Source organism: Siphateles boraxobius, unplaced genomic scaffold (assembly GCF_051911475.1).
Source record: "Siphateles boraxobius isolate OS27281-9 unplaced genomic scaffold, OSU_SipBor_1 130, whole genome shotgun sequence".
Taxonomy (NCBI): Eukaryota; Metazoa; Chordata; class Actinopteri; order Cypriniformes; family Leuciscidae; genus Siphateles; species Siphateles boraxobius.
The window spans coordinates 9,759,873-9,787,500 of NW_027508734.1; the positions used below are offsets into that span (position 1 = coordinate 9,759,873).

General features: G+C 37.9%; 2 protein-coding genes across 4 annotated transcripts in view; both read left to right on the forward strand.

The window, feature by feature from the left end:
- Positions 1-748: 748 nt before the first annotated feature.
- msantd1 (Myb/SANT-like DNA-binding domain containing 1) lies at positions 749-5,474 on the forward strand. 2 transcript variants are annotated; one of them, XM_077227790.1, is made up of 3 exons: positions 749-1,363; positions 3,624-3,902; positions 3,982-5,474. In XM_077227790.1, the coding sequence occupies exons 1-3, from the start codon at positions 1,107-1,109 to the stop codon at positions 4,268-4,270; spliced, it is 825 nt and encodes a 274-aa protein (XP_077083905.1). In that variant the 5' UTR covers positions 749-1,106; the 3' UTR covers positions 4,271-5,474. The 2 variants fall into 2 exon arrangements, with proteins under 2 accessions (XP_077083905.1, XP_077083904.1); XM_077227789.1 differs by having other exon boundaries at positions 974-1,367; positions 3,628-3,902.
- Positions 5,475-6,236: 762 nt separating this feature from the next.
- Positions 6,237-27,628, forward strand: part of rgs12a (regulator of G protein signaling 12a) — a 36,727-nt gene continuing 15,335 nt past the window's right edge. For both annotated transcript variants that reach the window (XM_077227779.1, XM_077227780.1), the window contains exons 1-3: positions 6,237-6,352; positions 7,144-9,055; positions 11,162-11,263. In XM_077227779.1, the coding sequence (XP_077083894.1) occupies positions 7,250-9,055; positions 11,162-11,263 (1,908 nt within the window). In that variant the 5' untranslated portion in view covers positions 6,237-6,352; positions 7,144-7,249. The remainder of the gene's footprint in view (positions 6,353-7,143; positions 9,056-11,161; positions 11,264-27,628) is intronic.

The following is a 27,628-nucleotide window of genomic DNA, read 5'->3' on the forward strand; positions in this document are numbered from 1 at the left end:
AATGATTATGAAGTCGAGCTTGCCTAGGCCTTATTGTAGATCTGTACTCAGTCAGGAATGTCTCAAAACAGAGTGAAGTTGAATGTGAAGGTGATGCGTCTAGACAGATGGGCGAAGCCCATAATGTGGTTAACACTGAGTTAGCCATAAAGAAGCACATGCACCGTGTGTCATTTCAGCTGGTAATCTGTCAAAGAATGCACAAGATACCGCCATCCCCCCAAAACCAAAACCCCCAATGTCCTGTCCGAGACCCCCTGTTGTCTGTGATAGAGGACATAATCTGACACACTCAAGGGGTCGGAAAGGGGGAAGTGTTTGGGGGCAAATGTACTGTGGTAAAATGGGCACAGGGCCAGAGGAGTAATTACTTTAACCTAAACTAGTTTCATGCAGTAACAAGCATGCAATATTTATGTGCATGTTTCCAAAACCTTTTTAGAGCCCTGTGACAAAGTTTAAAGCCAAATCAGTCTGATCGCTTGCTTTCGTGATTGACACGTAAACAACATCATATTTGTTTCAATACATCAATTATCCTGTAGTTTTAAAGGCATTATATTAGGTGCAAATGCACTTTCTCTGCAACATTAGTCGAGCTTCTTCTCTATTAAAAGCTTTTAAGCTCATAAATGCTCAGACTAAGTGGTCTGGGGATAGAGCGGTTGCCTTGGCAACAGCACACTCTGCCGTTTTCCAGTCCCAGAGGAGTCGTATTTCACATGCAGATTTTCTGCCTGCCCGACCCACTTTTGTTGGCTTTCAGCTAAAAGCTTTTTGCTGCAGTGACAGAGACAAAAGAGTAGAGGAGAAGGGGAAGGGTTTGTCTAGAAGAGGAGGGCCTTAGCCGACTGTTGCCAGGGTAACTTGACATCATGCTGACGAACTTCCCTTTTTAAAAGCTTTTAAAGCGATTGCTCCAGCCCTCGAGGTCCATTTTGAGGCCTCTTAACTAAGCATGGGGGGAAGGGCAGCAAAGGCCTGTCTCTAGCACACACAAGCACATGCTTGAGAAAGCCAAGTAAGGCCTGGAAAACAGACTGCACTGAGAGAGAACCAAGCTTAAATCCTAAAGCTGAACGAAAGATATCTAATCTGTTCATAAAATGGCCTCCGAGGACCTCTGCTTTAGTTACACTGTGCCGGGCTCGAGCGAGAAGCACAGGAGGGCTCGTAACTGGACGGATTCCGAGATGAAAGCTCTTGTGTACATTTGGGAAGAGTATGTGGCAGAGCTAAAGAAGGCTAAGCGCAATGCTAAGATCTACGAGACAATGGCTAAGCAACTTTATGAATTAACTGGCGAACAGCGACACAGGGAGGAGATTAAGATGAAGATTACCAACATGACTTTCCAATTCAGGCAAGTAAATACACTCTCTGTCCATCTATCTATCTATCTTTTAAAAAGACCTTAAAAGACTTTTAAAAAATAATTTTCAATAATCTGTTTATCACTACACAAGTGTCTACTCTTACAACTCAGTAAGCTGAGTTGTAAATTTTTTTTTTATAAATGTCCAGGTAAAGTGTTCCGTTTCGCTCAGTCTCCGCAAGTCTTTCAAAGTGAACGCCAGTGACGAGTTGGTTGCACGCGTTCGACGCATGCGCACTACCTAGCGTTCAATCACTCGTCTACGCAAACCAAAAAAAATCGGGCTACAAACGAACAGAAGAGGACTGTGGTGATGACGAACATTACACCACAAGCAAAGGAATTTCCGTTTCTAGAAACCAAGTATAATTATTGGGAAAGCATTTATAGGACAAAAACAAAATAGCGTACCAGTTTGACATGTCACGATCTACATATTGAATTCAAATAGCAACAAAGAACGTAGAACTAAACACTCCTCTAGTCTAGAGACAATTAAAAAACAACGTGAATCAAACTAAAATCACTTTATTGCGACTACAAATCCTACAAATGTAGTGGTGAGTACATTATTTTACGTGCAGTTGTGCACTGCCATATATTTGGCCAAATATAGGCTACAATATTTTCGCAATTATAATAGATTATCCAAAAGAGTGACAATAAGATTATAGGCCTACATATTTTATTTTATTTGTGTGGTTTATGTTGCAGCCTCAATTCGATTAGAGAGATGTAAAATATGACGCTGTTAATTTATATTTTATTCAGCTTATTAAAAGTTAGGAATAGTAATGACTTTTGACAGTTATTCGAGCTTCATTACTGGCTATTTTATACAGAATTCAACTATTGTAGTAGAACACTAAACAACTATGGGTAAGTGTTTAAAAAGGCATTATACGGCTTTTAAAATGGTTAAGTTTAACCAATAGCCTACAAAAATTCCCACCAAAAGTTACTATCTTGGCCTATATCTTTATCCAAACATCCAAGTTTAGTCCAGAATATTGTAGTAATAACTGACTTACTGTTTCTGATTATTTATCTTAAGCTAATACACTTTTTAAGACAACATGAAGTAGCTTAATGGTATAGTAGGCTATGTAAGTTTCATAGCTAGAGGTCGCTTATTCAAAATAATAACAAAACCGTAGCTTGATGACACTGTGAATGAGTGTGGAGAATGAGTGAATCATGGGAGTTGTTGTCTTCACCTCCACAAAACAATCTGATGGGATTCAGGCAGAAATCATGTTCATGGATGAGCAAATGTATTCAAGTTTTATCAACGTTCCTGTGGTATGAAGTTACTGTGTGTTTGCTTGGTGGCTGTTATGAGACACTTGCTGCACACTGCAGTAAGCTCGAACGATAGCCTATTAGAACATACATATTAATAAAAGCTGGATAACTTGTGTAGCTAAAGGGCATGCAATTCATTTTAAAATATATTGTATGGTGAAGAAAATAATGGATTACTGTTACTACAAATGTTAGCCACGTGATAAAATAGTGTTGTCTAATAATGTTTGTAGAGGCAGAAACATCTTGCATTCAATTAAGAAAACAAGAGATTTAAACAATAAGACTAACTGTTTTGAGCTATAAAAATTATTAGTTTTCTGTCGATAAAGGTCTCCAAACAGCCTGTAATATATTAAAGTCTTGATGTTTCCATGGTTTTTAAGGAAGTAAAACCCAGATATCGAGGGTAGGGCGGATATGACATCATTGACAGGCGACATATTGACATGGGCCGTTACACTGGTTAAAAAATGTGATTTCTCTGGATTTAAATATTGTAGGAAACATTTGGGATAATATAAGTATACAAGTCAACAAAATATACAACATTGTTTTAGTGGTTTTTGGATATTTAATAAAAAAAATCCTACATATTGTGCCTTTAAAGTCACCATGAAACCAAAATAAACTTTTTTTTTAATGGAATATTGCAGTATTTATCATAATTAATTATTATAACATCTCTTCTCTGATGGCGTTTACTAGCGCGAAATCAGGACAGAAGCTCGCCATGTGATCAAAGCAATAGCAAACAACCTTTCAATCATCAAATTAATTCCCGATGGACAAGATCAAGTTCCGTCATACATTTTGTCCTGTTCAAGAAGCCGTTTTACTTGGCTATCTATGTCACAATAGGGAAGAAAAGACTATCGCAACTTTTGTTTGATTTTAAGTAGCCTACTGTGCAAAACAATGGTTTAACATTCTTTTCAAACAGGAAGCTGAAGTACACAGCAAATGGTGGGAATGCTATACCTGATTGGCCGTACTACAAATCCATTGAGAGGATCTTGTCAAAGGTACCAGAGCATGCCCATATGAGCCCACCAAGCCTCTCGACGTCTGCCCCCTCCACCTCTCAAATCGAGTCTTCTGTGCCCCCATCAGCTCCGCCAAGTGGGTTTCTACCAGAGTACACTGGTTCCTCAGAGGAGAGAGACATCAACGATGAGGATGAAGTCCTAACAGACAACTCTGGAAGTTCTTTTGAAACAAGGTAACATGTTTGATCAGATCACAGATTCATTTCAGAATCATAATCATGGAACTATAACTGCATGGCTGTCCATCTTCAGGTCACAACCACGTAAGAGGCGGAGGCTGTCAAATGTGTCACTGCGCCGAAAGAAGCTGCGTGTCATGGATGCAATGCTGCAGGAACAACGCAGGATAAGCCATGCCGTTGAGGAGGCATGTCACGAAGTTCGCCGAGTTATGCATCAGCAAAACTTCCTGCAGGTGCAGAGCCTCCAGCTTCAGGAGCGAATGATGAACCTCTTGGAGAAGATGATTCCTGCTCAGTCTGCCCCTTCCTGGCCCAACCCACCAGTCTCAAAGAGTTTAGGAACACCCACGCCTGAGTGACAGGACCTCAGATACGCAATAAGGACCTTTTTTTTTGTCTTTGCAGAGGAGGCGATGCTATGCTAAATATAAAAGCTATAACCAACTAGTTAGCGGTACATTTTAGACCTGTTTAAGTGCTGTTAAGTCTTCTACAATGAATATGTTATTCAAAAATGTTGACAGATGTAACCTACACAAGCAAATTTGTGAAGAAATTACTGTTTATCCACACCTTATTCAAACTATCTGACTCAAAATGTATTTCTTCATGCCTCAAAAGATTAAAGTTGATTGTTATGTTATGCAGGTACATATGCAGGTACTCTCTTGTGCAACGGCTGGCAGTAGCGGTTCTGTCTTATTTGGAGCCCTAGGTGAAATCAAACAATCAAACATAGTAACCGCTTTAAATTAACAACAAAAAATGAGAAGAAAGCTGAAAAGCTCTGAAAGCTGCATGCGTGGGCGGTGCCCCTCAGCGCCCTATAGGCTGCTGTATAGGCTATTGGCTATGCCACTGTGGCTGGCATATGCAAATAATTATCACATTTGAAATTTCTACAATAATCACCCAGACACTGACGCTTTGACTCTGAGTGGCAAAGTACCGGCAAACATGTAAGAAGTGGTGGTACGCAAAAAGGTATGCTAAAGATTAAAATATAGAAGGTACCAGTGTGGACTGGCCCAGTTCGAGCACTGCATATGATTAAATGTTTTGTTTATTAAAATCTGGTTCATTTGATTTCTAAATTGCTGTATTAGTTGCTGAGAATCTCAGATTCCAGGCTACTATATCAGCCAGAAATGACACACAATGTAATGTCAATCTAAAGGATTTCAGACCTCTTTTAAAGTGATAGTTCACCCTCAAATGAAAATGAAGTAATAAATTACTCACTGATTCAAAATGAAGGCTTAGTTTGTACTATTAAAGATTGATGTTACCATACACTTTTACAGCTTAGCACAATTTACTGAATGCATCTGTTTTGGTAGCAGTTTATTTGCATATGGGACAAAAACATGACACTAATATTTAGTTTAGATCTGTTAAAATATAGCCTACAAAAAAAAAAAAAATGCTATTCACATAAAATGACTTAAATACATTTAGGATTTTTTGTGAGATGTCAAAAATGTCTAGGTGGTCCGACCATTCAAAGATTGCGTAAAGGAAATTACGCCTTTAATTTTAAATAAACGTTTTTTTTAAACCTAATTTTTTAATCATCTTGGATGTCCTTGTTTGTCGCTTTATCTTATACACTCCTAAAAGTGGCCAGATTGAACCTGACTGGCACCCAAACATTATAATGGTTAATGCACCACCACATGCTCTTTAATTCATCTTCTTAATGTGAAGACAGGATAGATAATCCTTTCTGCTGTGCTCCAAATTGGGCATGTAACATTACGTAATGCAAACGGAGAACAAATATAAATTTCAACAACACCTCTCTTCTTCGTCTGTGATGAATTGACCTGTCAGGCGTTCATAAAAGGTCCCTGTTGATAAGAGGAAAGGCGTTAGTTCAGTGGCTTGGGTGTGGTACCATGAATAGAAGAAACTAACATTTAAAAAAATGCACTGCAGCTGAAAGTTGTATTTTACGCGTCTTTATGTCAAATGACTGTAAATTAGATCAGGAAGATTTCATCGCCTGAATGCAACTTTGAGATCGCCGTTTGTAATCTTGCCATAGTTTACATGCAATAACGCTGTTTTTAATACTTATGTCAATTTGTGCTATTGAATATATATACGTTAATTCCTACCGTCAAAATAATCGGATTAAGTGCACTTACTGACAAGCACCATTATAAGAAGTATATACTAGTAGACCGCAAACACTAAAGCAAACACTGCATGGGTTTTCGAACTGCCAATGAGAGCGCCGTATACATTTGAATATCAAACATGATTGACGTGACTGTTGACCAATGAGAGAGCTGATATAATTTTGCAAACGTTACGGTGCCATAGCGACAAGAGAATGACGCTTTGTATTCCCAACAATAGTGAATGGCAGTGGTTTAAGTCCGTCGCGCGAACGGAGTTCCGAGATAAACGAAGAAAAACATTGGTGTTAAAAACAGGTAAGCCGGGTGTAAACATTTGTTTTTAACAGATATGTAAACGTTAAAGGGAAAGAGGTAGGCTTGTAACGCAGGTTTGTTTACCCTTACCGTGAATGAAAAGTGTTTGGCATGTTAAGTTACATCCGAGAGCTGTTTATAATCAAGTTCGTTAACTTACGCTTTTATCTGTGACTATCAGATTCAGTCAAATATTTGAAAATATACGATTAAAGCGACTTAATAGTTCATAATATATCACTAGTCATATTTTTAATCACCTTAAAAAAATGTGTTCACTGAATTCCTGCGTTGTGTGACAGATATAAAAAAAAGAAAAACAATTTGTACAAATATTTATAAACTATTATGTTTTATATAATAAAATATAATACTACATATTTAAAAAATATTTGTAAATGATTATAAATAAAAAACATGTATAGGTACACACACATGCAGTCTCAATTTATACGAGTTGAAAAAATCATGATCAAATTTGAAAAAGATAATTGTTTAAAATAATTGAATACCAACACACACACACACACACATATATATATATATATATATATATATATATATATATATATATATATATATATGTGTGTGTGTGTGTGTGTGTATGTAATACATTTTATATGGTATGACAGAAATATCAAAGGTTTTACAGTTTACACTCCAAATAATAGAAATACAATTAGACAGATGTGTAAAAAATAGTTGTACATATAATGTTGTACATATATATTGTGTTTCAAATGACTTTTCATTGACAAGTCTCCTAACCTCAGTCACATTACTTCCCTCAGGTCTGACCCTTAGCAGTGCACCAAGATGATTTTTCATGGTTGGAATTGTATCTGAACGAAACTGATACCTGTACAAAGTGCTAATATTGTGAATTCCATCACCGAAATGAGAGTTCTGAAGCCAGCTGAGTCGACAATGAGACCTATGGACCGCCCCACCAGCCCGGCGGTTCGCAGGGTGGAGATGGAGCGTGGCAGAGCTGGCTACGGATTTACAATTGCCGGCCAAGCACCATGTATTCTGCAAGGAATAATAAAAGGAAGTCCGGCATACAGTGTCGGACTGCGACCTGGGGACCGCATCTTGCGTGTGAATGATACAGATGTGTCTGAGGCATCACATGAAGTTGTGGTGAAGCTAATCGGTACGTCATCACGGTCACTGTGTTTGCTGGTCACATCTGTTGACAGGCCGCCCATGGCCTCCTGCTCCAGCGACGAGGAGCTGGGTTGTCAGAGTAAGAGTAAACTGCCATGGCTCAATCCTGGAAAAAAGGACCCCTTCCCTGATAATCTCAACAGCATGGACATGAGGGAGCCAATGCTTCAGTCAGTTGGAAGTTTTGACACCGTTTTTGAGATTTCCGATCAGGGCAACGCCCATCAAGACATGCAGAAAAAACAAAGACCTTTATCTGAACCAGATATGTCTTATTGGTTACAGCAGCATAGATCCAAAAGCCACACTGATAGTCTCTCACAGGATGACACATCTCGAGTCGTGAGCGAGGATTCTGTGTTTTCAGACCTTCAGAGTCAGAATGACTTTGCATTTGATTCCAGCATCCTAAACGTTTCAATGATTGTGGGATACATCAACTCCATGGAACTGGAGCTAGAAACATCACAATCTGAGGAGGAGGCAGTGCAAGCCATTCGTGAATGCATCAGTCAGATTGGTATTGAGCAGAAGACCCATTCATTGGTCATGATGAGGGTGAAATGCAACTGCATTCAACTTTGTGATGACCGAGACGTCGTTCTGGCATCTTACCCAGCGGAGAACCTGGCACTTTGCATAATTTGCACAGAAGACAGCAGGTTCTTTGGCCTTGTTTCGGTTGATTCGACCAAAAATATTGACGTTGGGACACAGACGAGCACCCTAAAGACATTATGCCATGTCTTTTTCATAGATCCAGAGCTTTACAATCATAAGGAGCACCAAAGTATCATGAGGCACTTTGGGATTCCCTGCACTCCTGATCCAGACACTCAAGGCTGTTTGGAGTTTCCTCAAACTCCGCACTCGATTTCACACTTCGTGTCCGTCCTCTATACTGACATGGGAGATTATATTGAAAAACTGAGACTGAAACTCGACGGCGAAAATCCCGATGAAGGACAACAAAATCCACGGAACAGCGGCAGCGACAGTGGGATCGGAATTGCTTCTCCAGAGGATAGAGACAGTCTCACTGCCCATTGGAGCTTCACATCTCCAAACATTCCCAATCCACCACCGTATTATTCCCAGCACAGGAACAGCGCACTCCTCAAACCAGAGTGCTTGTGTCTTTTGTCTGAACCGCTGACAGGAGCTGCTCAACCTGCGACTCAATCAGGTGTCTCAGCCAGGGTGGATGGTTCAGCTTTTACTCCTCTTCCTCTTAGTATGCAATCCAAGTTGCCACCTAAACAGAGAACCAGTCAACGCAGACCGTCCATTGGCTTAAAAGCTCGCTGGCAGAAGTCTCGTCCTAACAGCATTGAATGCTTGTTGGATAGGGACAGCGATGAGCCTAAAAGTAAAGGTAGCTTCCTGCCGCCTGCTATGGAACAAATTCCAACTCTCAGATACAAACCACTTGAAGATCTCAAACATCCTCAGAGAATGAACTTCACCCCAGAGCTTGAGCTGACGACAAGGTTCTTCAGTAGCGCAGTCAAGCATAAGGACGTGGAAAACAAGGTCAGAAAGAAAATCTCTGATGACTTTATCTTCAAATTTGTATTATTATTACACTGTATAAAAAATAAGGTGTGATTTGCTAAAGTGTTCTAGGTCGTTGATAGGTGGTCGTTTAAAAGTAGCATAAACCTTAAGTATGAATGAATCTTAAAAATAGCATTAACCTTAAAGCTAGTTCACCCAAAATTGAAACTTCTGTTATTAATTACTCACCCTCATGTTGTTACAAACCTTCGAAACAAAAATGAAGATCTTTTTAATGAAATCTGAGCCTAAATTCAATCTCTTCATCATATAAAGGGTTCGTGTCTCTTCATAAAGTTTGGACTAAACCGCTCAATTCATATGAATTAGTTTTAAAATCTCTTCATGAACTTTTTGAAGAGTCAAAATGGTAGTTGTGAAGCTGTCAATGGAGGGACAGAAAGCTCTCAGTGAGTAAGTAATGGTTGGGTGAACTATCCCTTTTAGTATAATAATAGTGATACTTGTAAGCACTAAAATAACTTTACAATACAACAATGTAATAATCTTTCTACTGATTGCCCACTATTGTTTTTTTTTACTTTTCTTCTATTTTTTCTTCTCTCAAGTAGACCCTAGCTCTTAGGTGAATCAAACTAGACAATCTTTGCTGTCTGCCCATCGGTCAGTCTTATGGCAGGTTTATTGACACCATGCTAAGTTAGAGGGCTTAATACAATGGTTCAAGGAACAGATGGTGCTGCAAGTAACAGGCACAGCAGATGGAGCTATTGGGTTGATTAGTGCAGTTCAATATGATTACTCCGGATGGATCAGCTTTAGCTGTATTAACAATGTCGGGAGTCACCTATAGCAACAATTTGTCAGCCACGTAAAGGAACAGAGGAAAATTATTTCCTTCCTTTCACTGAGATGATTTATTGCTGGGTCATCTGTCTCTCTCTGACATGTTTAATCCTTCCGATTTAATTTTAAAGCCTTAATTTTAGTTGGAAATTTTTAGATGGAACACACGAGTATTAATATATAAATTAAGTTAAAAATTTGATTTAATAATTTACATAATAAACTTTTTTAAATCAATTTTAATGTCAGTGGTGTTGCAGTAATATAATCAATGTTACATTTATTTTGTGAAAGTACATGAAAAATATTAAAAATTTTGGAGGTGCCATTTAGAATTTTTAGTGGTGTTAACCTAAATGTTGTCTATGATTTTTTTTTTTTATTAGACTACACATTAGTTTTAAGTAATACGATAAACAGAGCATTCTAACCAATTGTAAATTAATTTTATTTTATGCCACTGTATGGTTAGACACACATTAATGTTTAGGGCTGGACATTGACACAAATTTCACGATTCGATTCGATTTCGATTCACAAGCTTGCAATTTGATTTCAATTCAGTTCAATTGGATTCACTGTCAATTAATTGGGGCTTATCAGGTACAGTACATAGTAAAATGTTTCTCTCTAGAGTTCATTCTTTCTAGCGAGTTTTGAATGGCTTTTCTAAGGTAAATGTAATGACGTGTCATTGAAATGCTGTTTTATTGCCGTCTTTCGTCACTTGAAAAACTGATTGAGCGATTACATGAGATATAATGCAGATTTCAGTAAGTTGTACTGTATCTTTCAGCATAAATTCTGATGTTAATTCATGTTTAATTTGTGCTGTATCTAGTAGTAAAGCAGAAGAGATTATCAGTTAGCGTGCGCTGCCGCTTCGCTTGAACTTGCCAAATGTCAAAATGGTATTTACTGTTTGAATTTCGTAATAAAATTGACAGAATTTGACAGATGAGACCTTTATATCATATCAATTCCGTATCAGAAACAGCAAAACACAAAGCTTATTAAAATTATTCATTGGGTGGGAGGTGCTACAAAGCTTTGTTCATCAATTCATCATTCATCAAATGAAAACAGCATAGACTGAAAGATCTATTCATGAGACTTAAAATAATCGATATCATTTCTTCAAAATGAGAATTGAGAATCGATTAAAATCAAGAAATCAATATTTTTAACCCAGCCCTATTAATGTTATTCACATTTGCGTTTCACTTTAATGAAAGTCTGAATTGTAATTAACAATGTTAATGTTTGTCCTCTCAGGGATCTTTATTTTGGGCACTCACAAGGGGACGCTCCTCTGTTCGAAAACCAACAGGTCCAGCTAAACGACTTAGTCTGGCTCATTCACTTAATGACCTTGAGGTAAGATATAGCTGTTTATGCCTTGCTAGACACCCGCATCATACTGTAAAATCATAGTTTTGTATTTTCTGCAGTGCTGATGCATGAAAACAGAGATACGGGTGGTAATTGTTTTGTTATCAGTACATAGGAAGGTCAGTCATCTGTATTATGTTCCAATCCTGTTTTCAATTCCTGCAAAAATCTCTCTAAATACACAGAGTAGCCTTTGTAATGCTCCATTATTCTCAAGCACAATCATGTTTTTTCTGTTTTCAATGGACAAGGATAACCATGAAACTATTATAAACACGTGGCACACTGCATGACAGTGATGGTACCATTAGTATCCTCTCTCAAATGTAAAGAACCCTTTAAATAGCTGGGCAGGCTGAAATCACACATTACTTTGAGCTTCAACCCTCACTACATTATTATTATTATTGTTAACAAATTAAAGATTCTGAAGTCATGCAGTAGCTTTGTGTGCATTTATTTTCTTATTCACGGAAGATCCCATTTTCCCATCTGTCACTACCTTAATTTTAATATTTTATTTAAAGGCTACAGTTGAAAGCAAAAAAAATCAAAATAACAAAATTTCAGTCTGTTTGTCAAATAAAGCTATCATATCGCCTTAGAAAACTAGGAGGAAATACTGTTCAAAAGTTTGGTGTCGGTAAGATTTTTGTTATGTCTTTGAAAGAAGTAAATGCTCATCAATGCTCCATTTACTTGAACAAAAATACAATACAATGGTAATATTATTACAATTTAAAATAACTGGTTTCTGTTTAAATATAATTTAAAATGTAATTTATTCCTGTGATGCAAAGCTGAATTTTCAGCATAATTTCTACAGTCTTCAGTGTCACATGATCTTTCTGAAATCATTCTAATATGCTTATTTTCTGCTCAAGAACCATTGCTTATTATTATCAATGTCGAAATATGCTTAATGTTTCTGTGTGAAAACCATTTTTTGTCAGAAGTCTTTGATGAATAGACAATTAAACAGAACGGCATTTATTTGAAATAATTGTTTAACATCATAAAATATCTTTACTGTCACTTTTGATCAATTTCATGCTTCCTTGTTGAATAAAAGCATTACTTTAATGCTAATTAAAATAATTTTTTTTTTTTTTATCTTACTAACCCCAAAATTGTTTACTTTACTAGGGTACAAGTCAAATGAACTAGGCTACTTCTGTGATGCCTTTTTGGTGTTTTTCTCATTTGTTGGTAGAAAATAACAACATACCAGATTGGAATGACAAAAGGGTGAGCAAATGATGGCCATTTTTGGTTTTTGGGGGAACTGTTGCGAGGTTGAGTAATGTACTCAGCAGACTGAGACTGATCAGTACATTTCATACCTTTAAATATTATTTTGTGCACACTAATGGAGTCATGTGAATTTTAACTAGCAAATATCTTGAGGTTTGAAGCTGGAATATGTTTGTCACCTCTCCAAGTGTGGAATCTGAGAGGAGTAGGATTTCCCTTTGGCTTTTCCTGGAACTTGAGGCAGACTTTTTCACGGACCTAATGCCCCTCTGGTGGACAGGCAGACTGGAAAGTGTGGTTATGAGAACATTAGTCACTCTGGTGCTCACCAGGAGAACAAGAGCTAGAGGGAGGGGATGTGAAACGGAGAGGCTTGTTTGGTTGGAAAATGCTTGGTCTAAGCATGTTTTTTTGTTGCTAGATAACATCTAAATGAAAGGCCATTCAGTTCATTTCAGCAATGTAATCAGCAGTTTTGTGCTAATCTAAAGGAGCTGCAACAAACTCCTGTTTTTTAATGTCAGAAAATGTGTCTTTTACATAGTCGAAATATCATAACATTGAGAGTGACCATGTAATTGCGGTTTAATTTTTTTTCTCTTGTTCAATCTAATTTCACTCATTGATGTATTGTAGCTTTGCTTCAGCAGAATGCAAATTCAGTGTTTGATGCAACTCTCAGTCAGATCTGTACCTGATATCAGCAAAGGAGGAAGTACACCACAGTACACTTTAGAAAACCATGGAAGTCTGTTTTATGAAGTAAATGGGAGTTTGTACAGCGTCCACCGCTCAGACAGCATTTCTCTTAGCACTAATGCCTATATTGGATTTCGGCAATCCTATAAGATCATACGAATCACACTGTTTGACATGTAATAAACTTGGTAATGTATGTAGTAGACGGTATGATGATGACACCTATTGAATCGTAGGCTATGACGCAAGTTAGTATAGAAGAATTAAACGTCATCAGCATGCGCTGGTGGTAAACAAGTAAATTAAGATGAATCGCACTTTGGCAATTGTGGTTTTTATGTGCACTGAAAAAAGAGGAGTAAGCGAAAGAGGAGAATATGGATGCGGTCATGGCTAGGGAAAAGAAGTCAAATTGGCATGCCAATTTTGCAAATCTGGAGCTTGAGGTAAGTAGTTTTTGTCACGATACAATTTACAAAAAGTTGAGAAGAGGACTCAAGTGCAGTAAAAGGATATTTATTAACAAATGAAAACAAAAACACAAAGCAAAAACCCACAAGGGGGAAAACATAATCAATGAAACATAAAACAGAACTGAACTAGAATGACAAACACTGACCAAGAAAACGAAGACCATCACAAGGAACAGGGGTAACATAAGACAAAGATCCGACCAAGACAGCAAACAAGAAGAGACTTAAATAGGGAACAAATCAAGAGGGAACAGGTGGAAGAACTCAAACACTAATCAGGTAACGAGGGGGAGGGATCAAACAATGACAAGAGCACATGGCCCAACATAACAAAGAGACCCATGTGCAATACGAGACAGGACAGACACTTGACAGTTTTAAGTTTTAGCAGCATGTTGCGTTGATCAATACGCCGTTTCATGTTGCATTTTTATTGGTTAGTCAATAAACGTTGGTCGTAGCAGCAAACACACTTCGAGATGACCATGCTAAGTTTCTGACACTCAGAAAATTATCATAGGCTATCTTTGGTCGTGTGACAACGGCCGTCTTTGAACTTCTCTCACTGTACAACATAGGACCAACGTTTAGGAGCAACGACCATAGAAATCACCACGATTGGTCATCTTTCGTCTGGGACAGCCCAAAATCTTATAATGTGTACCGGGCATAAGACTGAGCCATGCGTCTTGAGTATTTTGGCAGTTCTAGTCTTGATGCTGCTTCCAGTACACGACAGCATATAAGATACTGCCACTGCCTCTATTGACTGATAAAGTGTGTTGTAGAGTCCTGCACAAACAAAGCATTTGTGTTGTAGCACAGTATGTGAAACTCTATTGCTAAATGCTTTCCTGTAGCTCAAACTGTAGAGCATTGGCGCTTGCAATGCCAAGGTCATGGGTTCCATTCCCAGGGAAAGCAAGCTACTGATAAGAATGTAAAAAAAAAAAAAGTGTACCTTGAAATGCAATGTAAGTCGCTTTGGATCAAAGCATCTGCCAAATGCATAAATGTAGGCTAAATGTATTGCACACTACTTAGTATAGAGCAGCATTGGAGGATGGGCAATGAAATGGTACCAGTTAGGACTTTATCATAAAAACTATTATCAAATGCAACACAATTGTATTTTGTTGCTGTTGATAGTTTTATAGCACTTGATAGATTGATTTCCCAAGGAATTGGGATTTACAGCCGATTTACAACATCTGTAAGTTTGTATCATATCTATGATGGAAGAATTTCAATATTGCAGAAAATGGCAATTTCTCTTCCTCCAAAAAGCTATTATGAGATAAATGGCTTAAAGATTATAGTTCCACCTATATGAGTGACTGATTGGAAAATCATAGTTCCATTGTTCCAAAATTGAACCTTCCTTTCTTAAGTGAGACAGGAGCATCTTTGCAGAGTCTTTACAATATGAGACAGGGGTGTCCGATCCTGCTCCTGAGCCACTGTCCTGCACTGTACTGCCCTCCCCCCCCCCCCCCCCCCAAACCCCCTACCCCCTACCCCCTTGTGTGAGACATCCAAGTTTCTTTAGCCCCTGCTGGTAGATGCTGTGACTAACCCCCCTTAAAAAAAGAGTATTTAAAAGAAGCCATTGAAAGACAATCTAACTTAATTTTTTTTTCAATCCACTGAAATGTGTGTAATAGAAGTTTACTTTACTTATAAATTTGTGTTGCATTTAAATGAGCAGTGGATTTCTAGTTCCTAGCTTGCTTTGGGTGTGAGTAGATTGGGATAGTAAATGTTGAAATGACTAATTATGTAATTTTATGTGTTTTTGGGGAAAATGTGAAAGAGGAAATTTGTGTTCTGTTATGTGAGGATTTAGAAGTTTTTATGTTAGTTCTGATGTTACCATTGTTCTGAAGATTGAAGCTTGTGCTTACGTTGAGGATGGGTATGTGAAAACATACTTTGTTGCTCAATTAATGCACTCATTATTACATTACATATTGTAAAAAGTGTGGTGTGTGCTATTGTTAGCTAGTATATAAGAGTGAATCTATGTGGTAATTTATGTTAAGAATATTTTTTTCTTGATTTGCAGCTGACGCAACACTCTAAACAACAACAAAAAAAAAATGTATGCAAGGAAATTTATTTTAGCATGTTGCGTGCCAGTTTTAAGATACATTTAAATGTGCTGTTCTTTGGTAAATGTTTAAAATCCATTCATTTCAATAGGAATCCATGCAATTAGGAATTTCGCGTGAGGGTGAAAGATTTCCCCATGCAGATTTCGAAGTGGGTTCACGTGGATTTGCCACATTGACCAACAGAAAGCTGCTTGGTTTGAAAGTGACTTCTGCATGAGCAGTGCCTTTACTTACAATTTAGAGTGTTGTGTCAGCGACCGCTGCAAATCCGCTGATTGAATCGCAAAGGTTTGCGAAAGTGATGCTCCATAATGTGACAAAAAAGTTGAGAAAGTTCAAATTTAGAAACTTTATCTGCAGCCCACTATTAACTAATGAGAATCTCAGAGAGGAGTGTCTAGTTCTACTCTTAGTAACTCAATTCAATTCACTGTATTCCTGCTTAATTTCAAACTGACCTGACTCTTTTGACACCCACACAACTCGCCTTGAACATTCCTGGCTGTCAAAACTTTATCCAAGCTTTCCCTATTGGTGATAAGAACTCTTAAGAAAATGTTATGCAAGTGAAAAAGACAACATGCCTCAAATCATAAACTTAAACATTTTGAGTTTTCTCTCAAATCAACATGACATCACAGTTGTTTTCGGTAGGTCTGAGAGTGTGAGGATTTATTGCTAGCGTAGTTAGTGGGAGGAGGAATCTGTCTGACTCTGAAGCGCAGAGTGAAAGAAGATGGGAGGAGGGAAAAGGGACAGAGCGCTGAAGGGAAAGTCAGACAGTCTGAATGCAGGGACAGAGCTGGAACTCAGAAGATAGACACATTCACTTCAGCTTCATCCTGTGAACTCACAGAGCGTGCGGCTGAATGGACATGCTTATTTACACTGGGTGTCTACAGGAGCCCTGAGGACTAATAATACTTACGAATGGAGCCAACATTGACTCTTCGCTCTACTGTAAGTTCCCTCCTGAAGTCACTGCATCTGTTTTGGATAAGACTTTATGCATACGGATTGTTCTATATATATTTAGAATAGATATTTGTTAGAAATTCATTCGCCAAAGTGTTTAATTTGTGCGTGTGGTCTTGCATTGGAATGTTTTGGTCAATGTGGAGTAACTCCCTGAAATGTTTGATGAAATCTTTATACTTGGTAAACTTTAAATAAACCACACTTGAAACAGATGACATCAATGCAGGATTTCTCAGCTGGACTCAAACTTTCCTCTTGTTCCTCTGGGTTGGTCTTCTACACTGAAACTGCTATGTCAAATATAGCCTTAAGCGGTCTGTCAACACTTCTCCAAGTGTATTCTCTTTCACACTCCTTGCTGTCTTGGCAAAACACATTGTGTAATACCTATGTAAAATACCATTGCTTTACTTGTTGTTCTTTCTTTAATTTTTATGTGTTTACTGGATATAGCCTAACAATTATCCATGAGGTCACCATCATGACTTAACATTCATAGATGTACTCCCAGATAAGGGAAAACATGTCCTATCTTTTGACACAAGTCTGCACTTGGTATTCATTCTTCTTGGATGATTTGTCAGTATTTGTCATATTCCATGTTGTTTGACAGTTGCATTTCTGATTCTTTGAGCCGAGGCCACCTGTTCTGCTAAAGGGCGATGTTTTCTTTCTCTAGATGCGTGGCCTCCCTGTGCTCCCAGGTCTGGTAACCCAAAACCACAGGCTATGTGATTATTCCTCTGTCCAACAGAAATGTTTCCTTTGACCTGATTTCGCTTAAAAGGGCCTTTCACACCAAGGATGAAAACTATAAATATAACTATAACTATAAAGTTTAAATAATCATTCTAATCCTATGTGAATAGCGAAATCCGTTTTAAATTAAATAAAAATGCATTTTAATTTAGATCAAGTCAAGTGTTTTTTTTATTGTAATCTCCTTCCTGTGTGGAAGGGGAAGAAATAAAAAACAGTTGGTTTATATATACAAGACATGACATTACAAGTTGGATTGTGTTTGTTAATATATTAATAACAATTTATTTACTAATTAAAGTCATCCTGTGGACCTTTTGGAAGTTTAATGAGACCCCTAGTGAGCCCCTGGTTGAGAACCACTGGTCAGATGAATAAATAGTGTGTTTAGGCACGTGCATGAAAAAAATGATTATATTCTGTGTGAAATGAACACCAAGGCCAGCACCCTGCTCACCTCCGTCTGCATTCACTGTGTCCACCTGCTGCTCTACAGACTTCTCCTTCACCCGCGAGCTGGTGCATCTGACAATAACACGGTCTACACCGAGAATGTCCATAGTGGCATTGTGTCCCGTGTAGACAGGGTGTAACACAATAAATAATCGCATGAAAGCTTTTGAGGAGTGTCTGGCTCAAATGGACATGCACCATTGTTGCTCATTAGAGACTAATTGTTTTAAGACATTGACTTATTCAGATGAAAGAAGCTCTGCTCTGGTTCTGGTTAAAGGTTTGGTTTGGTTTTGTTTGATGTGGGTTGAACACAGATTTTCTTATGCTCGCCTTGCATTTCTTTTTTTGTTTTGGACGCAGCCAGGGGGCTAATTTTCTCTCTTTAGCTCAACTCTGTTTTTCCTGTTTGAGCCATTTAGCAGTAATTTACAGCAGCTTATTACCCCTCATTATTAACCTTTTCAAATCAGCACTGTATAAAAGTAACCTTAGAGCTGCCTCTGCTGACATTGACCATGGTTAAAAGTTATACAGTTTTAATATCCACTCAAAACTAGTAAGTTGCCTTCATACATAGCTACATAGCTCCCCTTTAAGACCGCAAAAAACCCAAACAACATTAATATATTGTTTAAAAATGTATATTTTTTTATTTTAATTGAAATTTAAGTTGAATTGATCTTAGAAGCCAGCATACCTAAATATGGAAACCTCTTAAAATGCTGTCTAGATAGGCAGCTCACTAGGTTTTGGTCTTGCACTTTTAGTGCTTTAATGAACCCAGAGACCAAATGACTAATATATATAAAAACCTGTAATGTAAATCAAGAACTTATTCACTCACTACCCGATCTTTGCAGCAAAAAAAAAAAAAAATTAAGTGAAGAACCTCCATATGTTCCTTGAACTCTTTCCTTTATTCCCATGCTTGCCATATAACAGGTTGTCTCCTTCCAATGCTCCACGATTGCTTCGAAAGCAGTTGGTGGGTATACACTTGGTCACAGGGAACTATATTTGTCAGGAAAGAGATCTACCCGCATATAATTATGAGTGTTAGGTTTCAGTTTGAAAGACTGCTGGTTCGGTACAAAGAGAGGGAGGAAGGAGAGAACGTTTGAAAGTGTTTTTGGGTGGGGTCATGGGTTAAGCTTAGATGATGATGGATGCTTTTCCTCCAGGACTTACCCTTAAACAAAGGAGTGGAGAGATGTTTATCCTGTGCAAATCACAGATGCAAATGTTGCACTGTGTAAATATTTTCAGATTTGAAAGAAACAAAGAAACAAATTGTGTCTTACTGATGCGATCTGACTGGGACTTTATCCACACTTTCTTAATGTTAGGATTACAAGGATGGCAATGCAAAGACAACTGCAACCTGACACTTGTCTTGTAATCTTCAGAGGCATCTCTATGGTTTTGTTGCTTTTGCAATCCTGTGTTTGTTTTTGTCTCTTATTTAACTCTTACATGACATGCGCGAATCAGTTAGCGGGGCTGAAGAGGCAATGATGTAGAAGTGGGCATTGATTTTCTTCTGCAGAGACGATCTTTCCTCGCCTATGATGTAACAATGTGACAAAATCTTAAACGAGTCGTTTTCTGAGCTTGGTTTCAATAAAAGCTGTTTTTGGACTAACAAGAAAGTTTTGAGTTCTAATACTTGCAGGATATTTTTTATAGTAAAATGACATTTATCTCAAAAGCTGACTGTAACACAGGATTCACTTTCACTGATTCACAAAAGCAGTTCCTACAAAAACTGGTTTAGAAACTTTAACACCCTTCACACAGCCCATAGTAGATGATGCATAAAAGCATCAATAAAAAGGAGAAGGATGCTGTAACTATAGATCTCAGGTTAGATACTGTACTGTATTGCAGTGCTTTGTTTTGTTGGATGTTCTGTCCAGAGGCCAAACATTCCGACACTCAGTCCTCCGGTTGTGACCTCTTAAGTGAATGTGGTATTATTTACACATGGAGACGATCCAGTCATTGTTCCTCATAAGATCCAGTGTGATTTTTGCATTTTGTCCTGATGATTACAAGGACGTTCTTCCACAGGCAATGTATTCAAAGTCAGCGGTTAAAATTTTGCTGTGGTTCGTTTTATGGTTGGGAACAGAATACATGGCCTTGGTAAACAATATTTTGTGGTTTCCATTTTGCGTCTGGTTTTGATTTTCATTCTTCACTGTAATCATGTTTTTTCATTGAGATGGGACTGCTTGATTAGGTGAATGGCAAACCATAGCGTTTTTTCTTTATTATAAATTTCCTGGACTTATAAATCAATGAATACTGGCAGCTAGTATAATGAACACTTGAAGTAGACACATTTTGAGCAAATCATCTTATCAGGCTTTCCTTTCCTCCGTCGGGCTCAAAGGAAGTCTTCTCTGAGGTCTCTGATGTTATTTTCAGGCAGTTTGTTGTCTGCCAGAGATAAGCGGAAGAGATTTGTTTTTCCTCCTTGAAAATGAGTCTACAAGTCAGAATAGAATTTGCTCTGGGCCACAGCTTAAACTAAACTTAAAAATAATTTCAGCTGAAGTAGGAGTGTGTTCATCGGCCAGTTTATAAAGTCAGATCAAGCCTGCTCACCCAACAGAACGGATACTTCCTTAATATGGAACCACTGACTGAGAATAAGCGGAAACTAATAACTAATATTGTAAATCTACAGCCCTCTTTATCTCTCCCTCATACATACACACCCAACCCGCATACACACATTCATGAGCTCACAGTGTATTCTCACTCAGAAACTTACACCCCAGCCCAGCCTATATAGAGCTGGCAAAATCTATTTTTTCCTACCACAGAATCCCCAAATACAGTTGAGAGTTGGTTTGAAACCAAAATGAAAAAGAAAAATAGCATATAATATAATCACCCTTCCCTGGCAGCTTCAGTCTGGTAAAGGCCCACCCATCAAGCCCAGTGCTAAGAGAAATAAAAATGTCTAGCCTAAATTTATCCATAAGCACTTCTTTAAATAATCACATATGAAATACATTTCACAAGTTCACACTTACATACAATTAGAGGGGGTAAAGTATAATGCGTATTTGGTGTGCTGTCCGGGGGGAGGGCTCCGAGCTCGGAGTTCGGAGTTCGACCCGAACCCAGAGTACTCCCCCCGTATGTAAAGTGGTTAGGACTAGAAGAGTGGAGAAGGGGTGGTGGAGGGACGCTGCTAAACTGTTAATGAAATGAGGTGAGACTGCTGAGTCTATATATATACATTTAAATCATTGATTGTAGAGTGCTCTCCACTCGTGGTAATTATCTGAACGTGCTCCTCCCGAACTTTGTTAATAAAACATCATATTGAATATGCTGTATTTCATCAAAAGGACTGCTGATGGAAATGTTTATTGATCAAGATTTAATCAACGATAATGAAGACAATTTGCAAAAAAGGGAATAGGGGCTTTCTCACAGTGTAGTAAGCCACCAGGGCAGTCCCCTGAGAACTACATTTTTCCCTAGGCTCATTTTCGTGGTTGAATTCTCACCGGCAGTATGAACTGTGAAGTGACGTAAGCCGGCCGTCAGCAACGTCATGCAAGACGGGCATTCAACAATGTCAACGACTTCGTTGCGTAAAGGTTGAGAAGGGCTTTGGCGTCAGTTCATCTATCGCTGTTTTCCATGTTTGTAGAGTAAGTATGTGAACTGTATGTTTACACGATGATGGTGTATTGTATGGCATGTGTTCCATGCGGCCAATCAACGTATACTTACATCAATGGTAGTTCCTATTGTGCTGGGTTAGAACCACCTCTGAAGTAAGAGCTAATTTAGTCCCCCTAAAAGGCATTTCTATAACTAAAATCTTGCAGTTCTCATAGTTATAGGAACTATGAAAGCGTTCCTCTGGTGTGAAAACCCCTATTGATATTTCTCACAAATACATGGTGCATTTGAATGAATTATTTCTACATTTTTTTTCTTAAACATGCATTGTTAATTGATATTGTTTTTTTTAATATATTTGTTTTTCACGTTTTCATATTGTTCGAATATTAATAACAGCCTTATGATTATACACTTAATTTTAATGCTTTATTTCAGATATTTTGTTTATTTATAGTGAAACATTTTTATGTTTGATATATTTCTTATTTGAAAAATACTCATATTTATCTTTTTTTTATTATGATTGAGTCTCATTATTTTGATAATCGTTATCACTTAATTTTAATTTCATAAACAAAAAATTAATAAATTAAAAAAAATATTTTAGTCAATAGTACAATGGACTGAAATGAATGATCAAATAATGAAATACTGACTAATTTTAAGGGACATTCTTTGTTTAAAGGATGAAAACGAACTAAACCAAAAAAAAAAAAAAAACTCACTAAACCAAAAAACAAAACTATGCAAAAATGAAGACGGAATATGTTGATCACAGAGCGGATCAGTTAGAGTTTGAGGAAGTATCTGTTTATATTGTGTGTGACAGGTTAGTTATGATGACTATAATAGAATAATTCAGTTAGTCTGTCATATGTTGGGGGCCGACTGAACATGTACCAACAAGACTTTTTGTGTCGCCATCTGATCCTGGGTGGAGATCTTCAGGTATTCACAGAAACAGTGCACACAATCACCCACACATGCAGTCGCAGTAATGAACCCAAAATCACAGACAAAGAGAAGAAGCCTTCTGACTATGAGTCTCATTAGGAGACTTTCTTTCAGGAAGAAGCGCCCCCCAAGAGCGGTAAGTTTGCACTAGTCTTTTTCTCTGGTTTAGATCTTTTTTTTTTTTCAAAGCCAAATTATCGGGCTAGGTTAGACCAGCTGCTTTACTCATTAGCTGTTTTATTTCATTCCTGCACTCCCTCACCGAGCAGCTGTGGCATGGAGTGTCTCTGCACTTGAGACTCAGTCGTTTCACACTCTGATGTTTCCACAGCTGTGTGTCCGAACGTCTGTCCTCACTTTACTTTAGTTTCAATTCAGTTAAGAGCTACAACACAGTTGTTGAACATTTTGTCACAACTTAAATTATGTTACATTTGTAAAACAGAAGCTTATGTAATCCATTTGCATCGGTTATAACCAACAAAAAATGTTAATGCAGCCCTGATGATACAAAGTCCAGATTTTATTTTTAAAGCAAAATCTATAAGTAAATAAATATCAACAGGCAGTGTTTGGTAAAAAGGCACATATTGGAAACTATATTAAATGTATGTAATGGAATTATGTAATAATATTGCTATTTTAAAGGTGTATCGAAGTAGACTGGTTCCATCAGAGAAGCAAACTCAGTGCAAATGTTGCATGGGGGTGCAAGTTAAGTTTGAATTCTTAGACCTTCTTACTTTCATTTAAGAATTTCATCAAGTTGGCATTACTAAATTAAATTAAATTTGTAATAAAAAAAACCTGATATGGTAATTTTGATAATTTTTGGCAAAAAATGACTTAGTTAAATTTTTCAATTTAATTAAATTTATTGAATATTTTATTTTTTAAAGTGTATTCTCGCCTATGGTTGTAGCTCTTTGTGATTTGTCAGAATATCATGTGTAACTTCAGTTTAAACATGCTATGGCAAGCCAAGATATTTTGTTTTGACCAACAGCTTGTCTTTTTGTAATGGTGTTTTTAGCTGTAGCCTAGAGATAGTGTGCTCTGGCTATGGGTTTTGTCTTCCTTTATCAACAAATGTCAAAAGAAGAAGCTAGAATATGTTGGTTTGAATTCACAGAACATCCTGAATGAGAAGAAAGATCTTTCTTGACAGCACATAGGTAGTGTAAACGATTTCGACTGAAAGGCAAGTGGTCACCTTACGTTGTCTAGAATGTGGAAATATAAACGAAGCAAGTCTCGGCAGCTTTTGCCACACATGTAGTTGTTGTGGCTAAGGTTGCTTTTATAACCTCAATGGAGGTGTGAAGATTCACAAGAAGAAGGGAATATGGCAGGTGTGCAAAGACATCAGAAGAAAGTAATTTGTGATTGTAAGGAAGACTAAGGCTATGCCCACTCTAGTGCGTTTTCATTTAACGTGGCTTTTAAAAATAAAAATGATCCTTGTCGATACTGGCGTTTCCACTGTGTTTCAGTAAAGATCTCCATCCACACTAAACGACTGAAAACGCATGTCACATGACACGTCACACCGGGCATGTGCGTACAAGTGTAAACAGTTGCCGATTGCTCTTATAATAGCTTGCCTCTTGCGCATGTAGGCAGAAATGCAGAGTTTAACTGCACAATGGCAAGTCAGCCAAGCTTGCAGTTCCGTCTCCATGTTATTGTTTACACGGTTGTGGAAGCTGGTCTGTTTTTTTAGTTTTCCGGTGGCATAATGGTCATATGATAGGGGCTTGACGAATCAGGGAAGGATACACAAAGATCCAGAAGACCCAATCAGGGAGCGAATGTGGGAAGTCATGCCTTTGTTTTGTCAAGTCTCAGTTTTGGTCCTTCTACACTGAAGCGCAACCCGAGTTTTCGAACTAAAACGGGGTCAGCAGCGTTTCCAAAAGTCTCCGTTTTCGAGGTTTGAAGACTCTGCAGTAGTGTGGACGGCAGACGTATCAGTAGCAAAAGTAATGCGTTTTAAAACGAAAATGCACTAGTGTAAACAGGGCCTAAGGAACACTATGTGTAGCCTGAAAATGCAAAGGTGCCATGTCTATTTAACATCGTAAGGCATAAGGATTGCTGATACTTATAGGAATGGTTCTCCTGAAAATGAACAATCTGTCATCTACTCACCTTCATGTTTTTTGGTCTATACATTAAAAAGTCAATGGGGTCCAATGTTGTTTGTGCTATGGACATGAGTTATACTATTATTTTTACTTTTCCAAGCAATTGTACTGTTTATACCAGGTGGATGATAAAACCTAAAAAACATTTCCATAGACTCAAAGGAGAGATATCTACAGTAAATTCTACAGAGTGATAAATTATACGGAGTACACATAAGACTACAAAAACACCCTAGCGACCACACAGAACATGTCACCTACAATATCTTAGCATCAGGAAACCACCGACATTTTCTTCAGAAAATTTGAAAATACACCTAATACACAGACACAGCTTGAAAATGAAAATGAGCCTAATTATGGTTTGATGACATGCATTGAAATTTCCCTGTGCTATTCTAGTAAACAGGCTCAAACATGTTTTCTTCTAAACACAGAAGTTACCTCATTATTTCCTCTTGGATTCCATAAATACTGTTCTCTGGTTTTACTTCATATAAGTTCCAATGCATCTGATTGGTTCACAAAAATGTCACTCATTCACACAGCTGGTCACGACAACCAGATGTCTGTAAGGCACCCTTGAACCCTGCCACGCTGTACGCCTACCAGATCCTGCTGCTGCGAACCCCCGTCTAATAGCACGTTTGCTCATGAGACCGTGTGATATATATAGAGCACCTCTGCCTGAGACACGTGTCATTGGTGGCCTCACGGTCTGTGGTCTGAGATGAATTGTTGCCATAGTGTTTCTGACCAAATACACACCAGGGTGGTGGCACAAAACGACCAGGCTCCAGCGTTTCTTAGCTTCTTATTTTCTTCCCTTCTCTGTCTTTTCTCCCTCTGTTTCCCATTACTAACTTCATCCCTCACTACAATTAGAAGCATAGAAGGGGCTGCTTCTGGACTTATAAGGAGTGAGGTTCACTTCAGTGGGTTTGGTTGGACTTTGTTAGAGAACGTCTTTATCAGTGGGTCTTGGATTGAGATTGTTACAGTGAAGGACTAATGAATCTTATTAGTGAACTCTAGTTTGAGTTGTTCAAAGTGGAGCATAAGCCGGCCTGAGCAACTCACCATTTTAAGACACATTTACACTTTGAAGTAGCCTGGTGGCTTGTGGTTTTGAAGGCCATCCCTCTTGCGTCTGTACACTGTGTTAAGAGCATTCTTGGACTGGGATCTGATGGAAAAAAAGGCCTACATTGCAGACCAGGCTTAAGCAGTGTTTTCATATGTTTATGTTTATAGAATGCAACACTGTTTGTATATTGTTAGTTGTTCTCACTAAGGAAAGTCACTATTGCTCTTACTACAGGATTAGGATTTTAAATATATCTCAAACTATGGGTATTTAACTTTAGTGTTGGATAACTTGTCCTGCACTGTTTATGCTAAAGAGATGAATGATAGCTCGAATCATGCAGCTTGTCGAGGAAAGCTGTGCTATTACTTTTCTAAACGTCAGATTTCTGGTAATGTCTGATAGATAATAAAGTGGACAAAAAAACCCAAAAACATTGAATAACGGAAACAAGCCATCTGGGGAATAGGGATTTCACTTGGAATGTAATGTAGAATATCATGTTTCCATCCACAGTTGCGAATTTAACTTAAATAGGAATATCGCATTAAACATTTGAGAATAAAGCCGAAGAGAACAAAATCGTCACTAAGTATCACTAAGAAAAATGGAAGTTGCTGCAACAGGAGAAGCCACTACAAACAATAATAAAAAAGGCGAGTTGCAAGTCCGACTCTCTTGATATTATTATCTCTCTATTTGATAATAGTGACATTCTGGGACTGAAATGTGCCATTTCTGAGTGTTGATGAGCTGCTATTTTAACTCATTGCCATTGCAGACAGATGTGAATGCTTCTATTCATATTGTGTGACTTTTATGCAGCTAAATGTCAAATATCATATTTACAAACAATGAAAACCAGAGCTCTTTAAAAAATGGATTCAATACAAGTTAAGCTATTATTTATTTATATTTATACATGTTAATATTAGACTAGTGTGAGTACATTTGCTTAAACCTTGTTATTTATGTCAAATATTATGTATCTACTTATTAATATATAATTTATGTATATGCATAATGTCATCTTCCTAGAAGATTAGTACTTAAAGGTGCAGTGTGTGACTTTTAGCGACATCTAGCGGTTCGGTTGCGAGTTTACACTAAGGGCTCAGCCCACCGCTCACCCCTCCCTTACGAAGAAGCTACGGTGGCTAAAACGGGACAAACATCGTCGTCTGAGACGGCAGAGAATAGCCAGAGTAAACCAAGTTTCTGTACCACAGTCCATTATAAACCACATCATGGATAAAGTTTACAAAGCCATAGTCAGGTGAGGATCAAGGGTCTTAATAATACGCAATATAATAATAGTAATTAGTTGATTGTCTCAAAAGTAAAAGTTTAGCTGGCTAATATGAGCTGTTACTGTGGCTGAGCTGGTTAAAGCGTTAAGCCTTGTTTATACTGGACCCATCCGCATGAGCCCAAAGCTGCCTGCGGCAAAAATAACGTGATCGTAACAGCGCGCGCGCGCCTCCGCATCCCCTAGACACTATTTACTACACACAATAGACTTTCTTTCTCTGATTTTGGAAACTCGATCGACTTAAAATGCTTCCAAGATCGACGGGTTGGTGATTCCTGTAACTGTTTTACGGTCAATGACAAGAGTGCTAATCAGCTGTCTCACGAACTTAACCAGCACATTTATCCCCACATAGCAAAGCCATAACACAGCGAGGGAGAAGAATTAAGTTACATGAAACAATCCAACTACATATTTTACACCACTGACAAGGGAAAAGTCACTACTCACGGTGTTTATGGCCAGC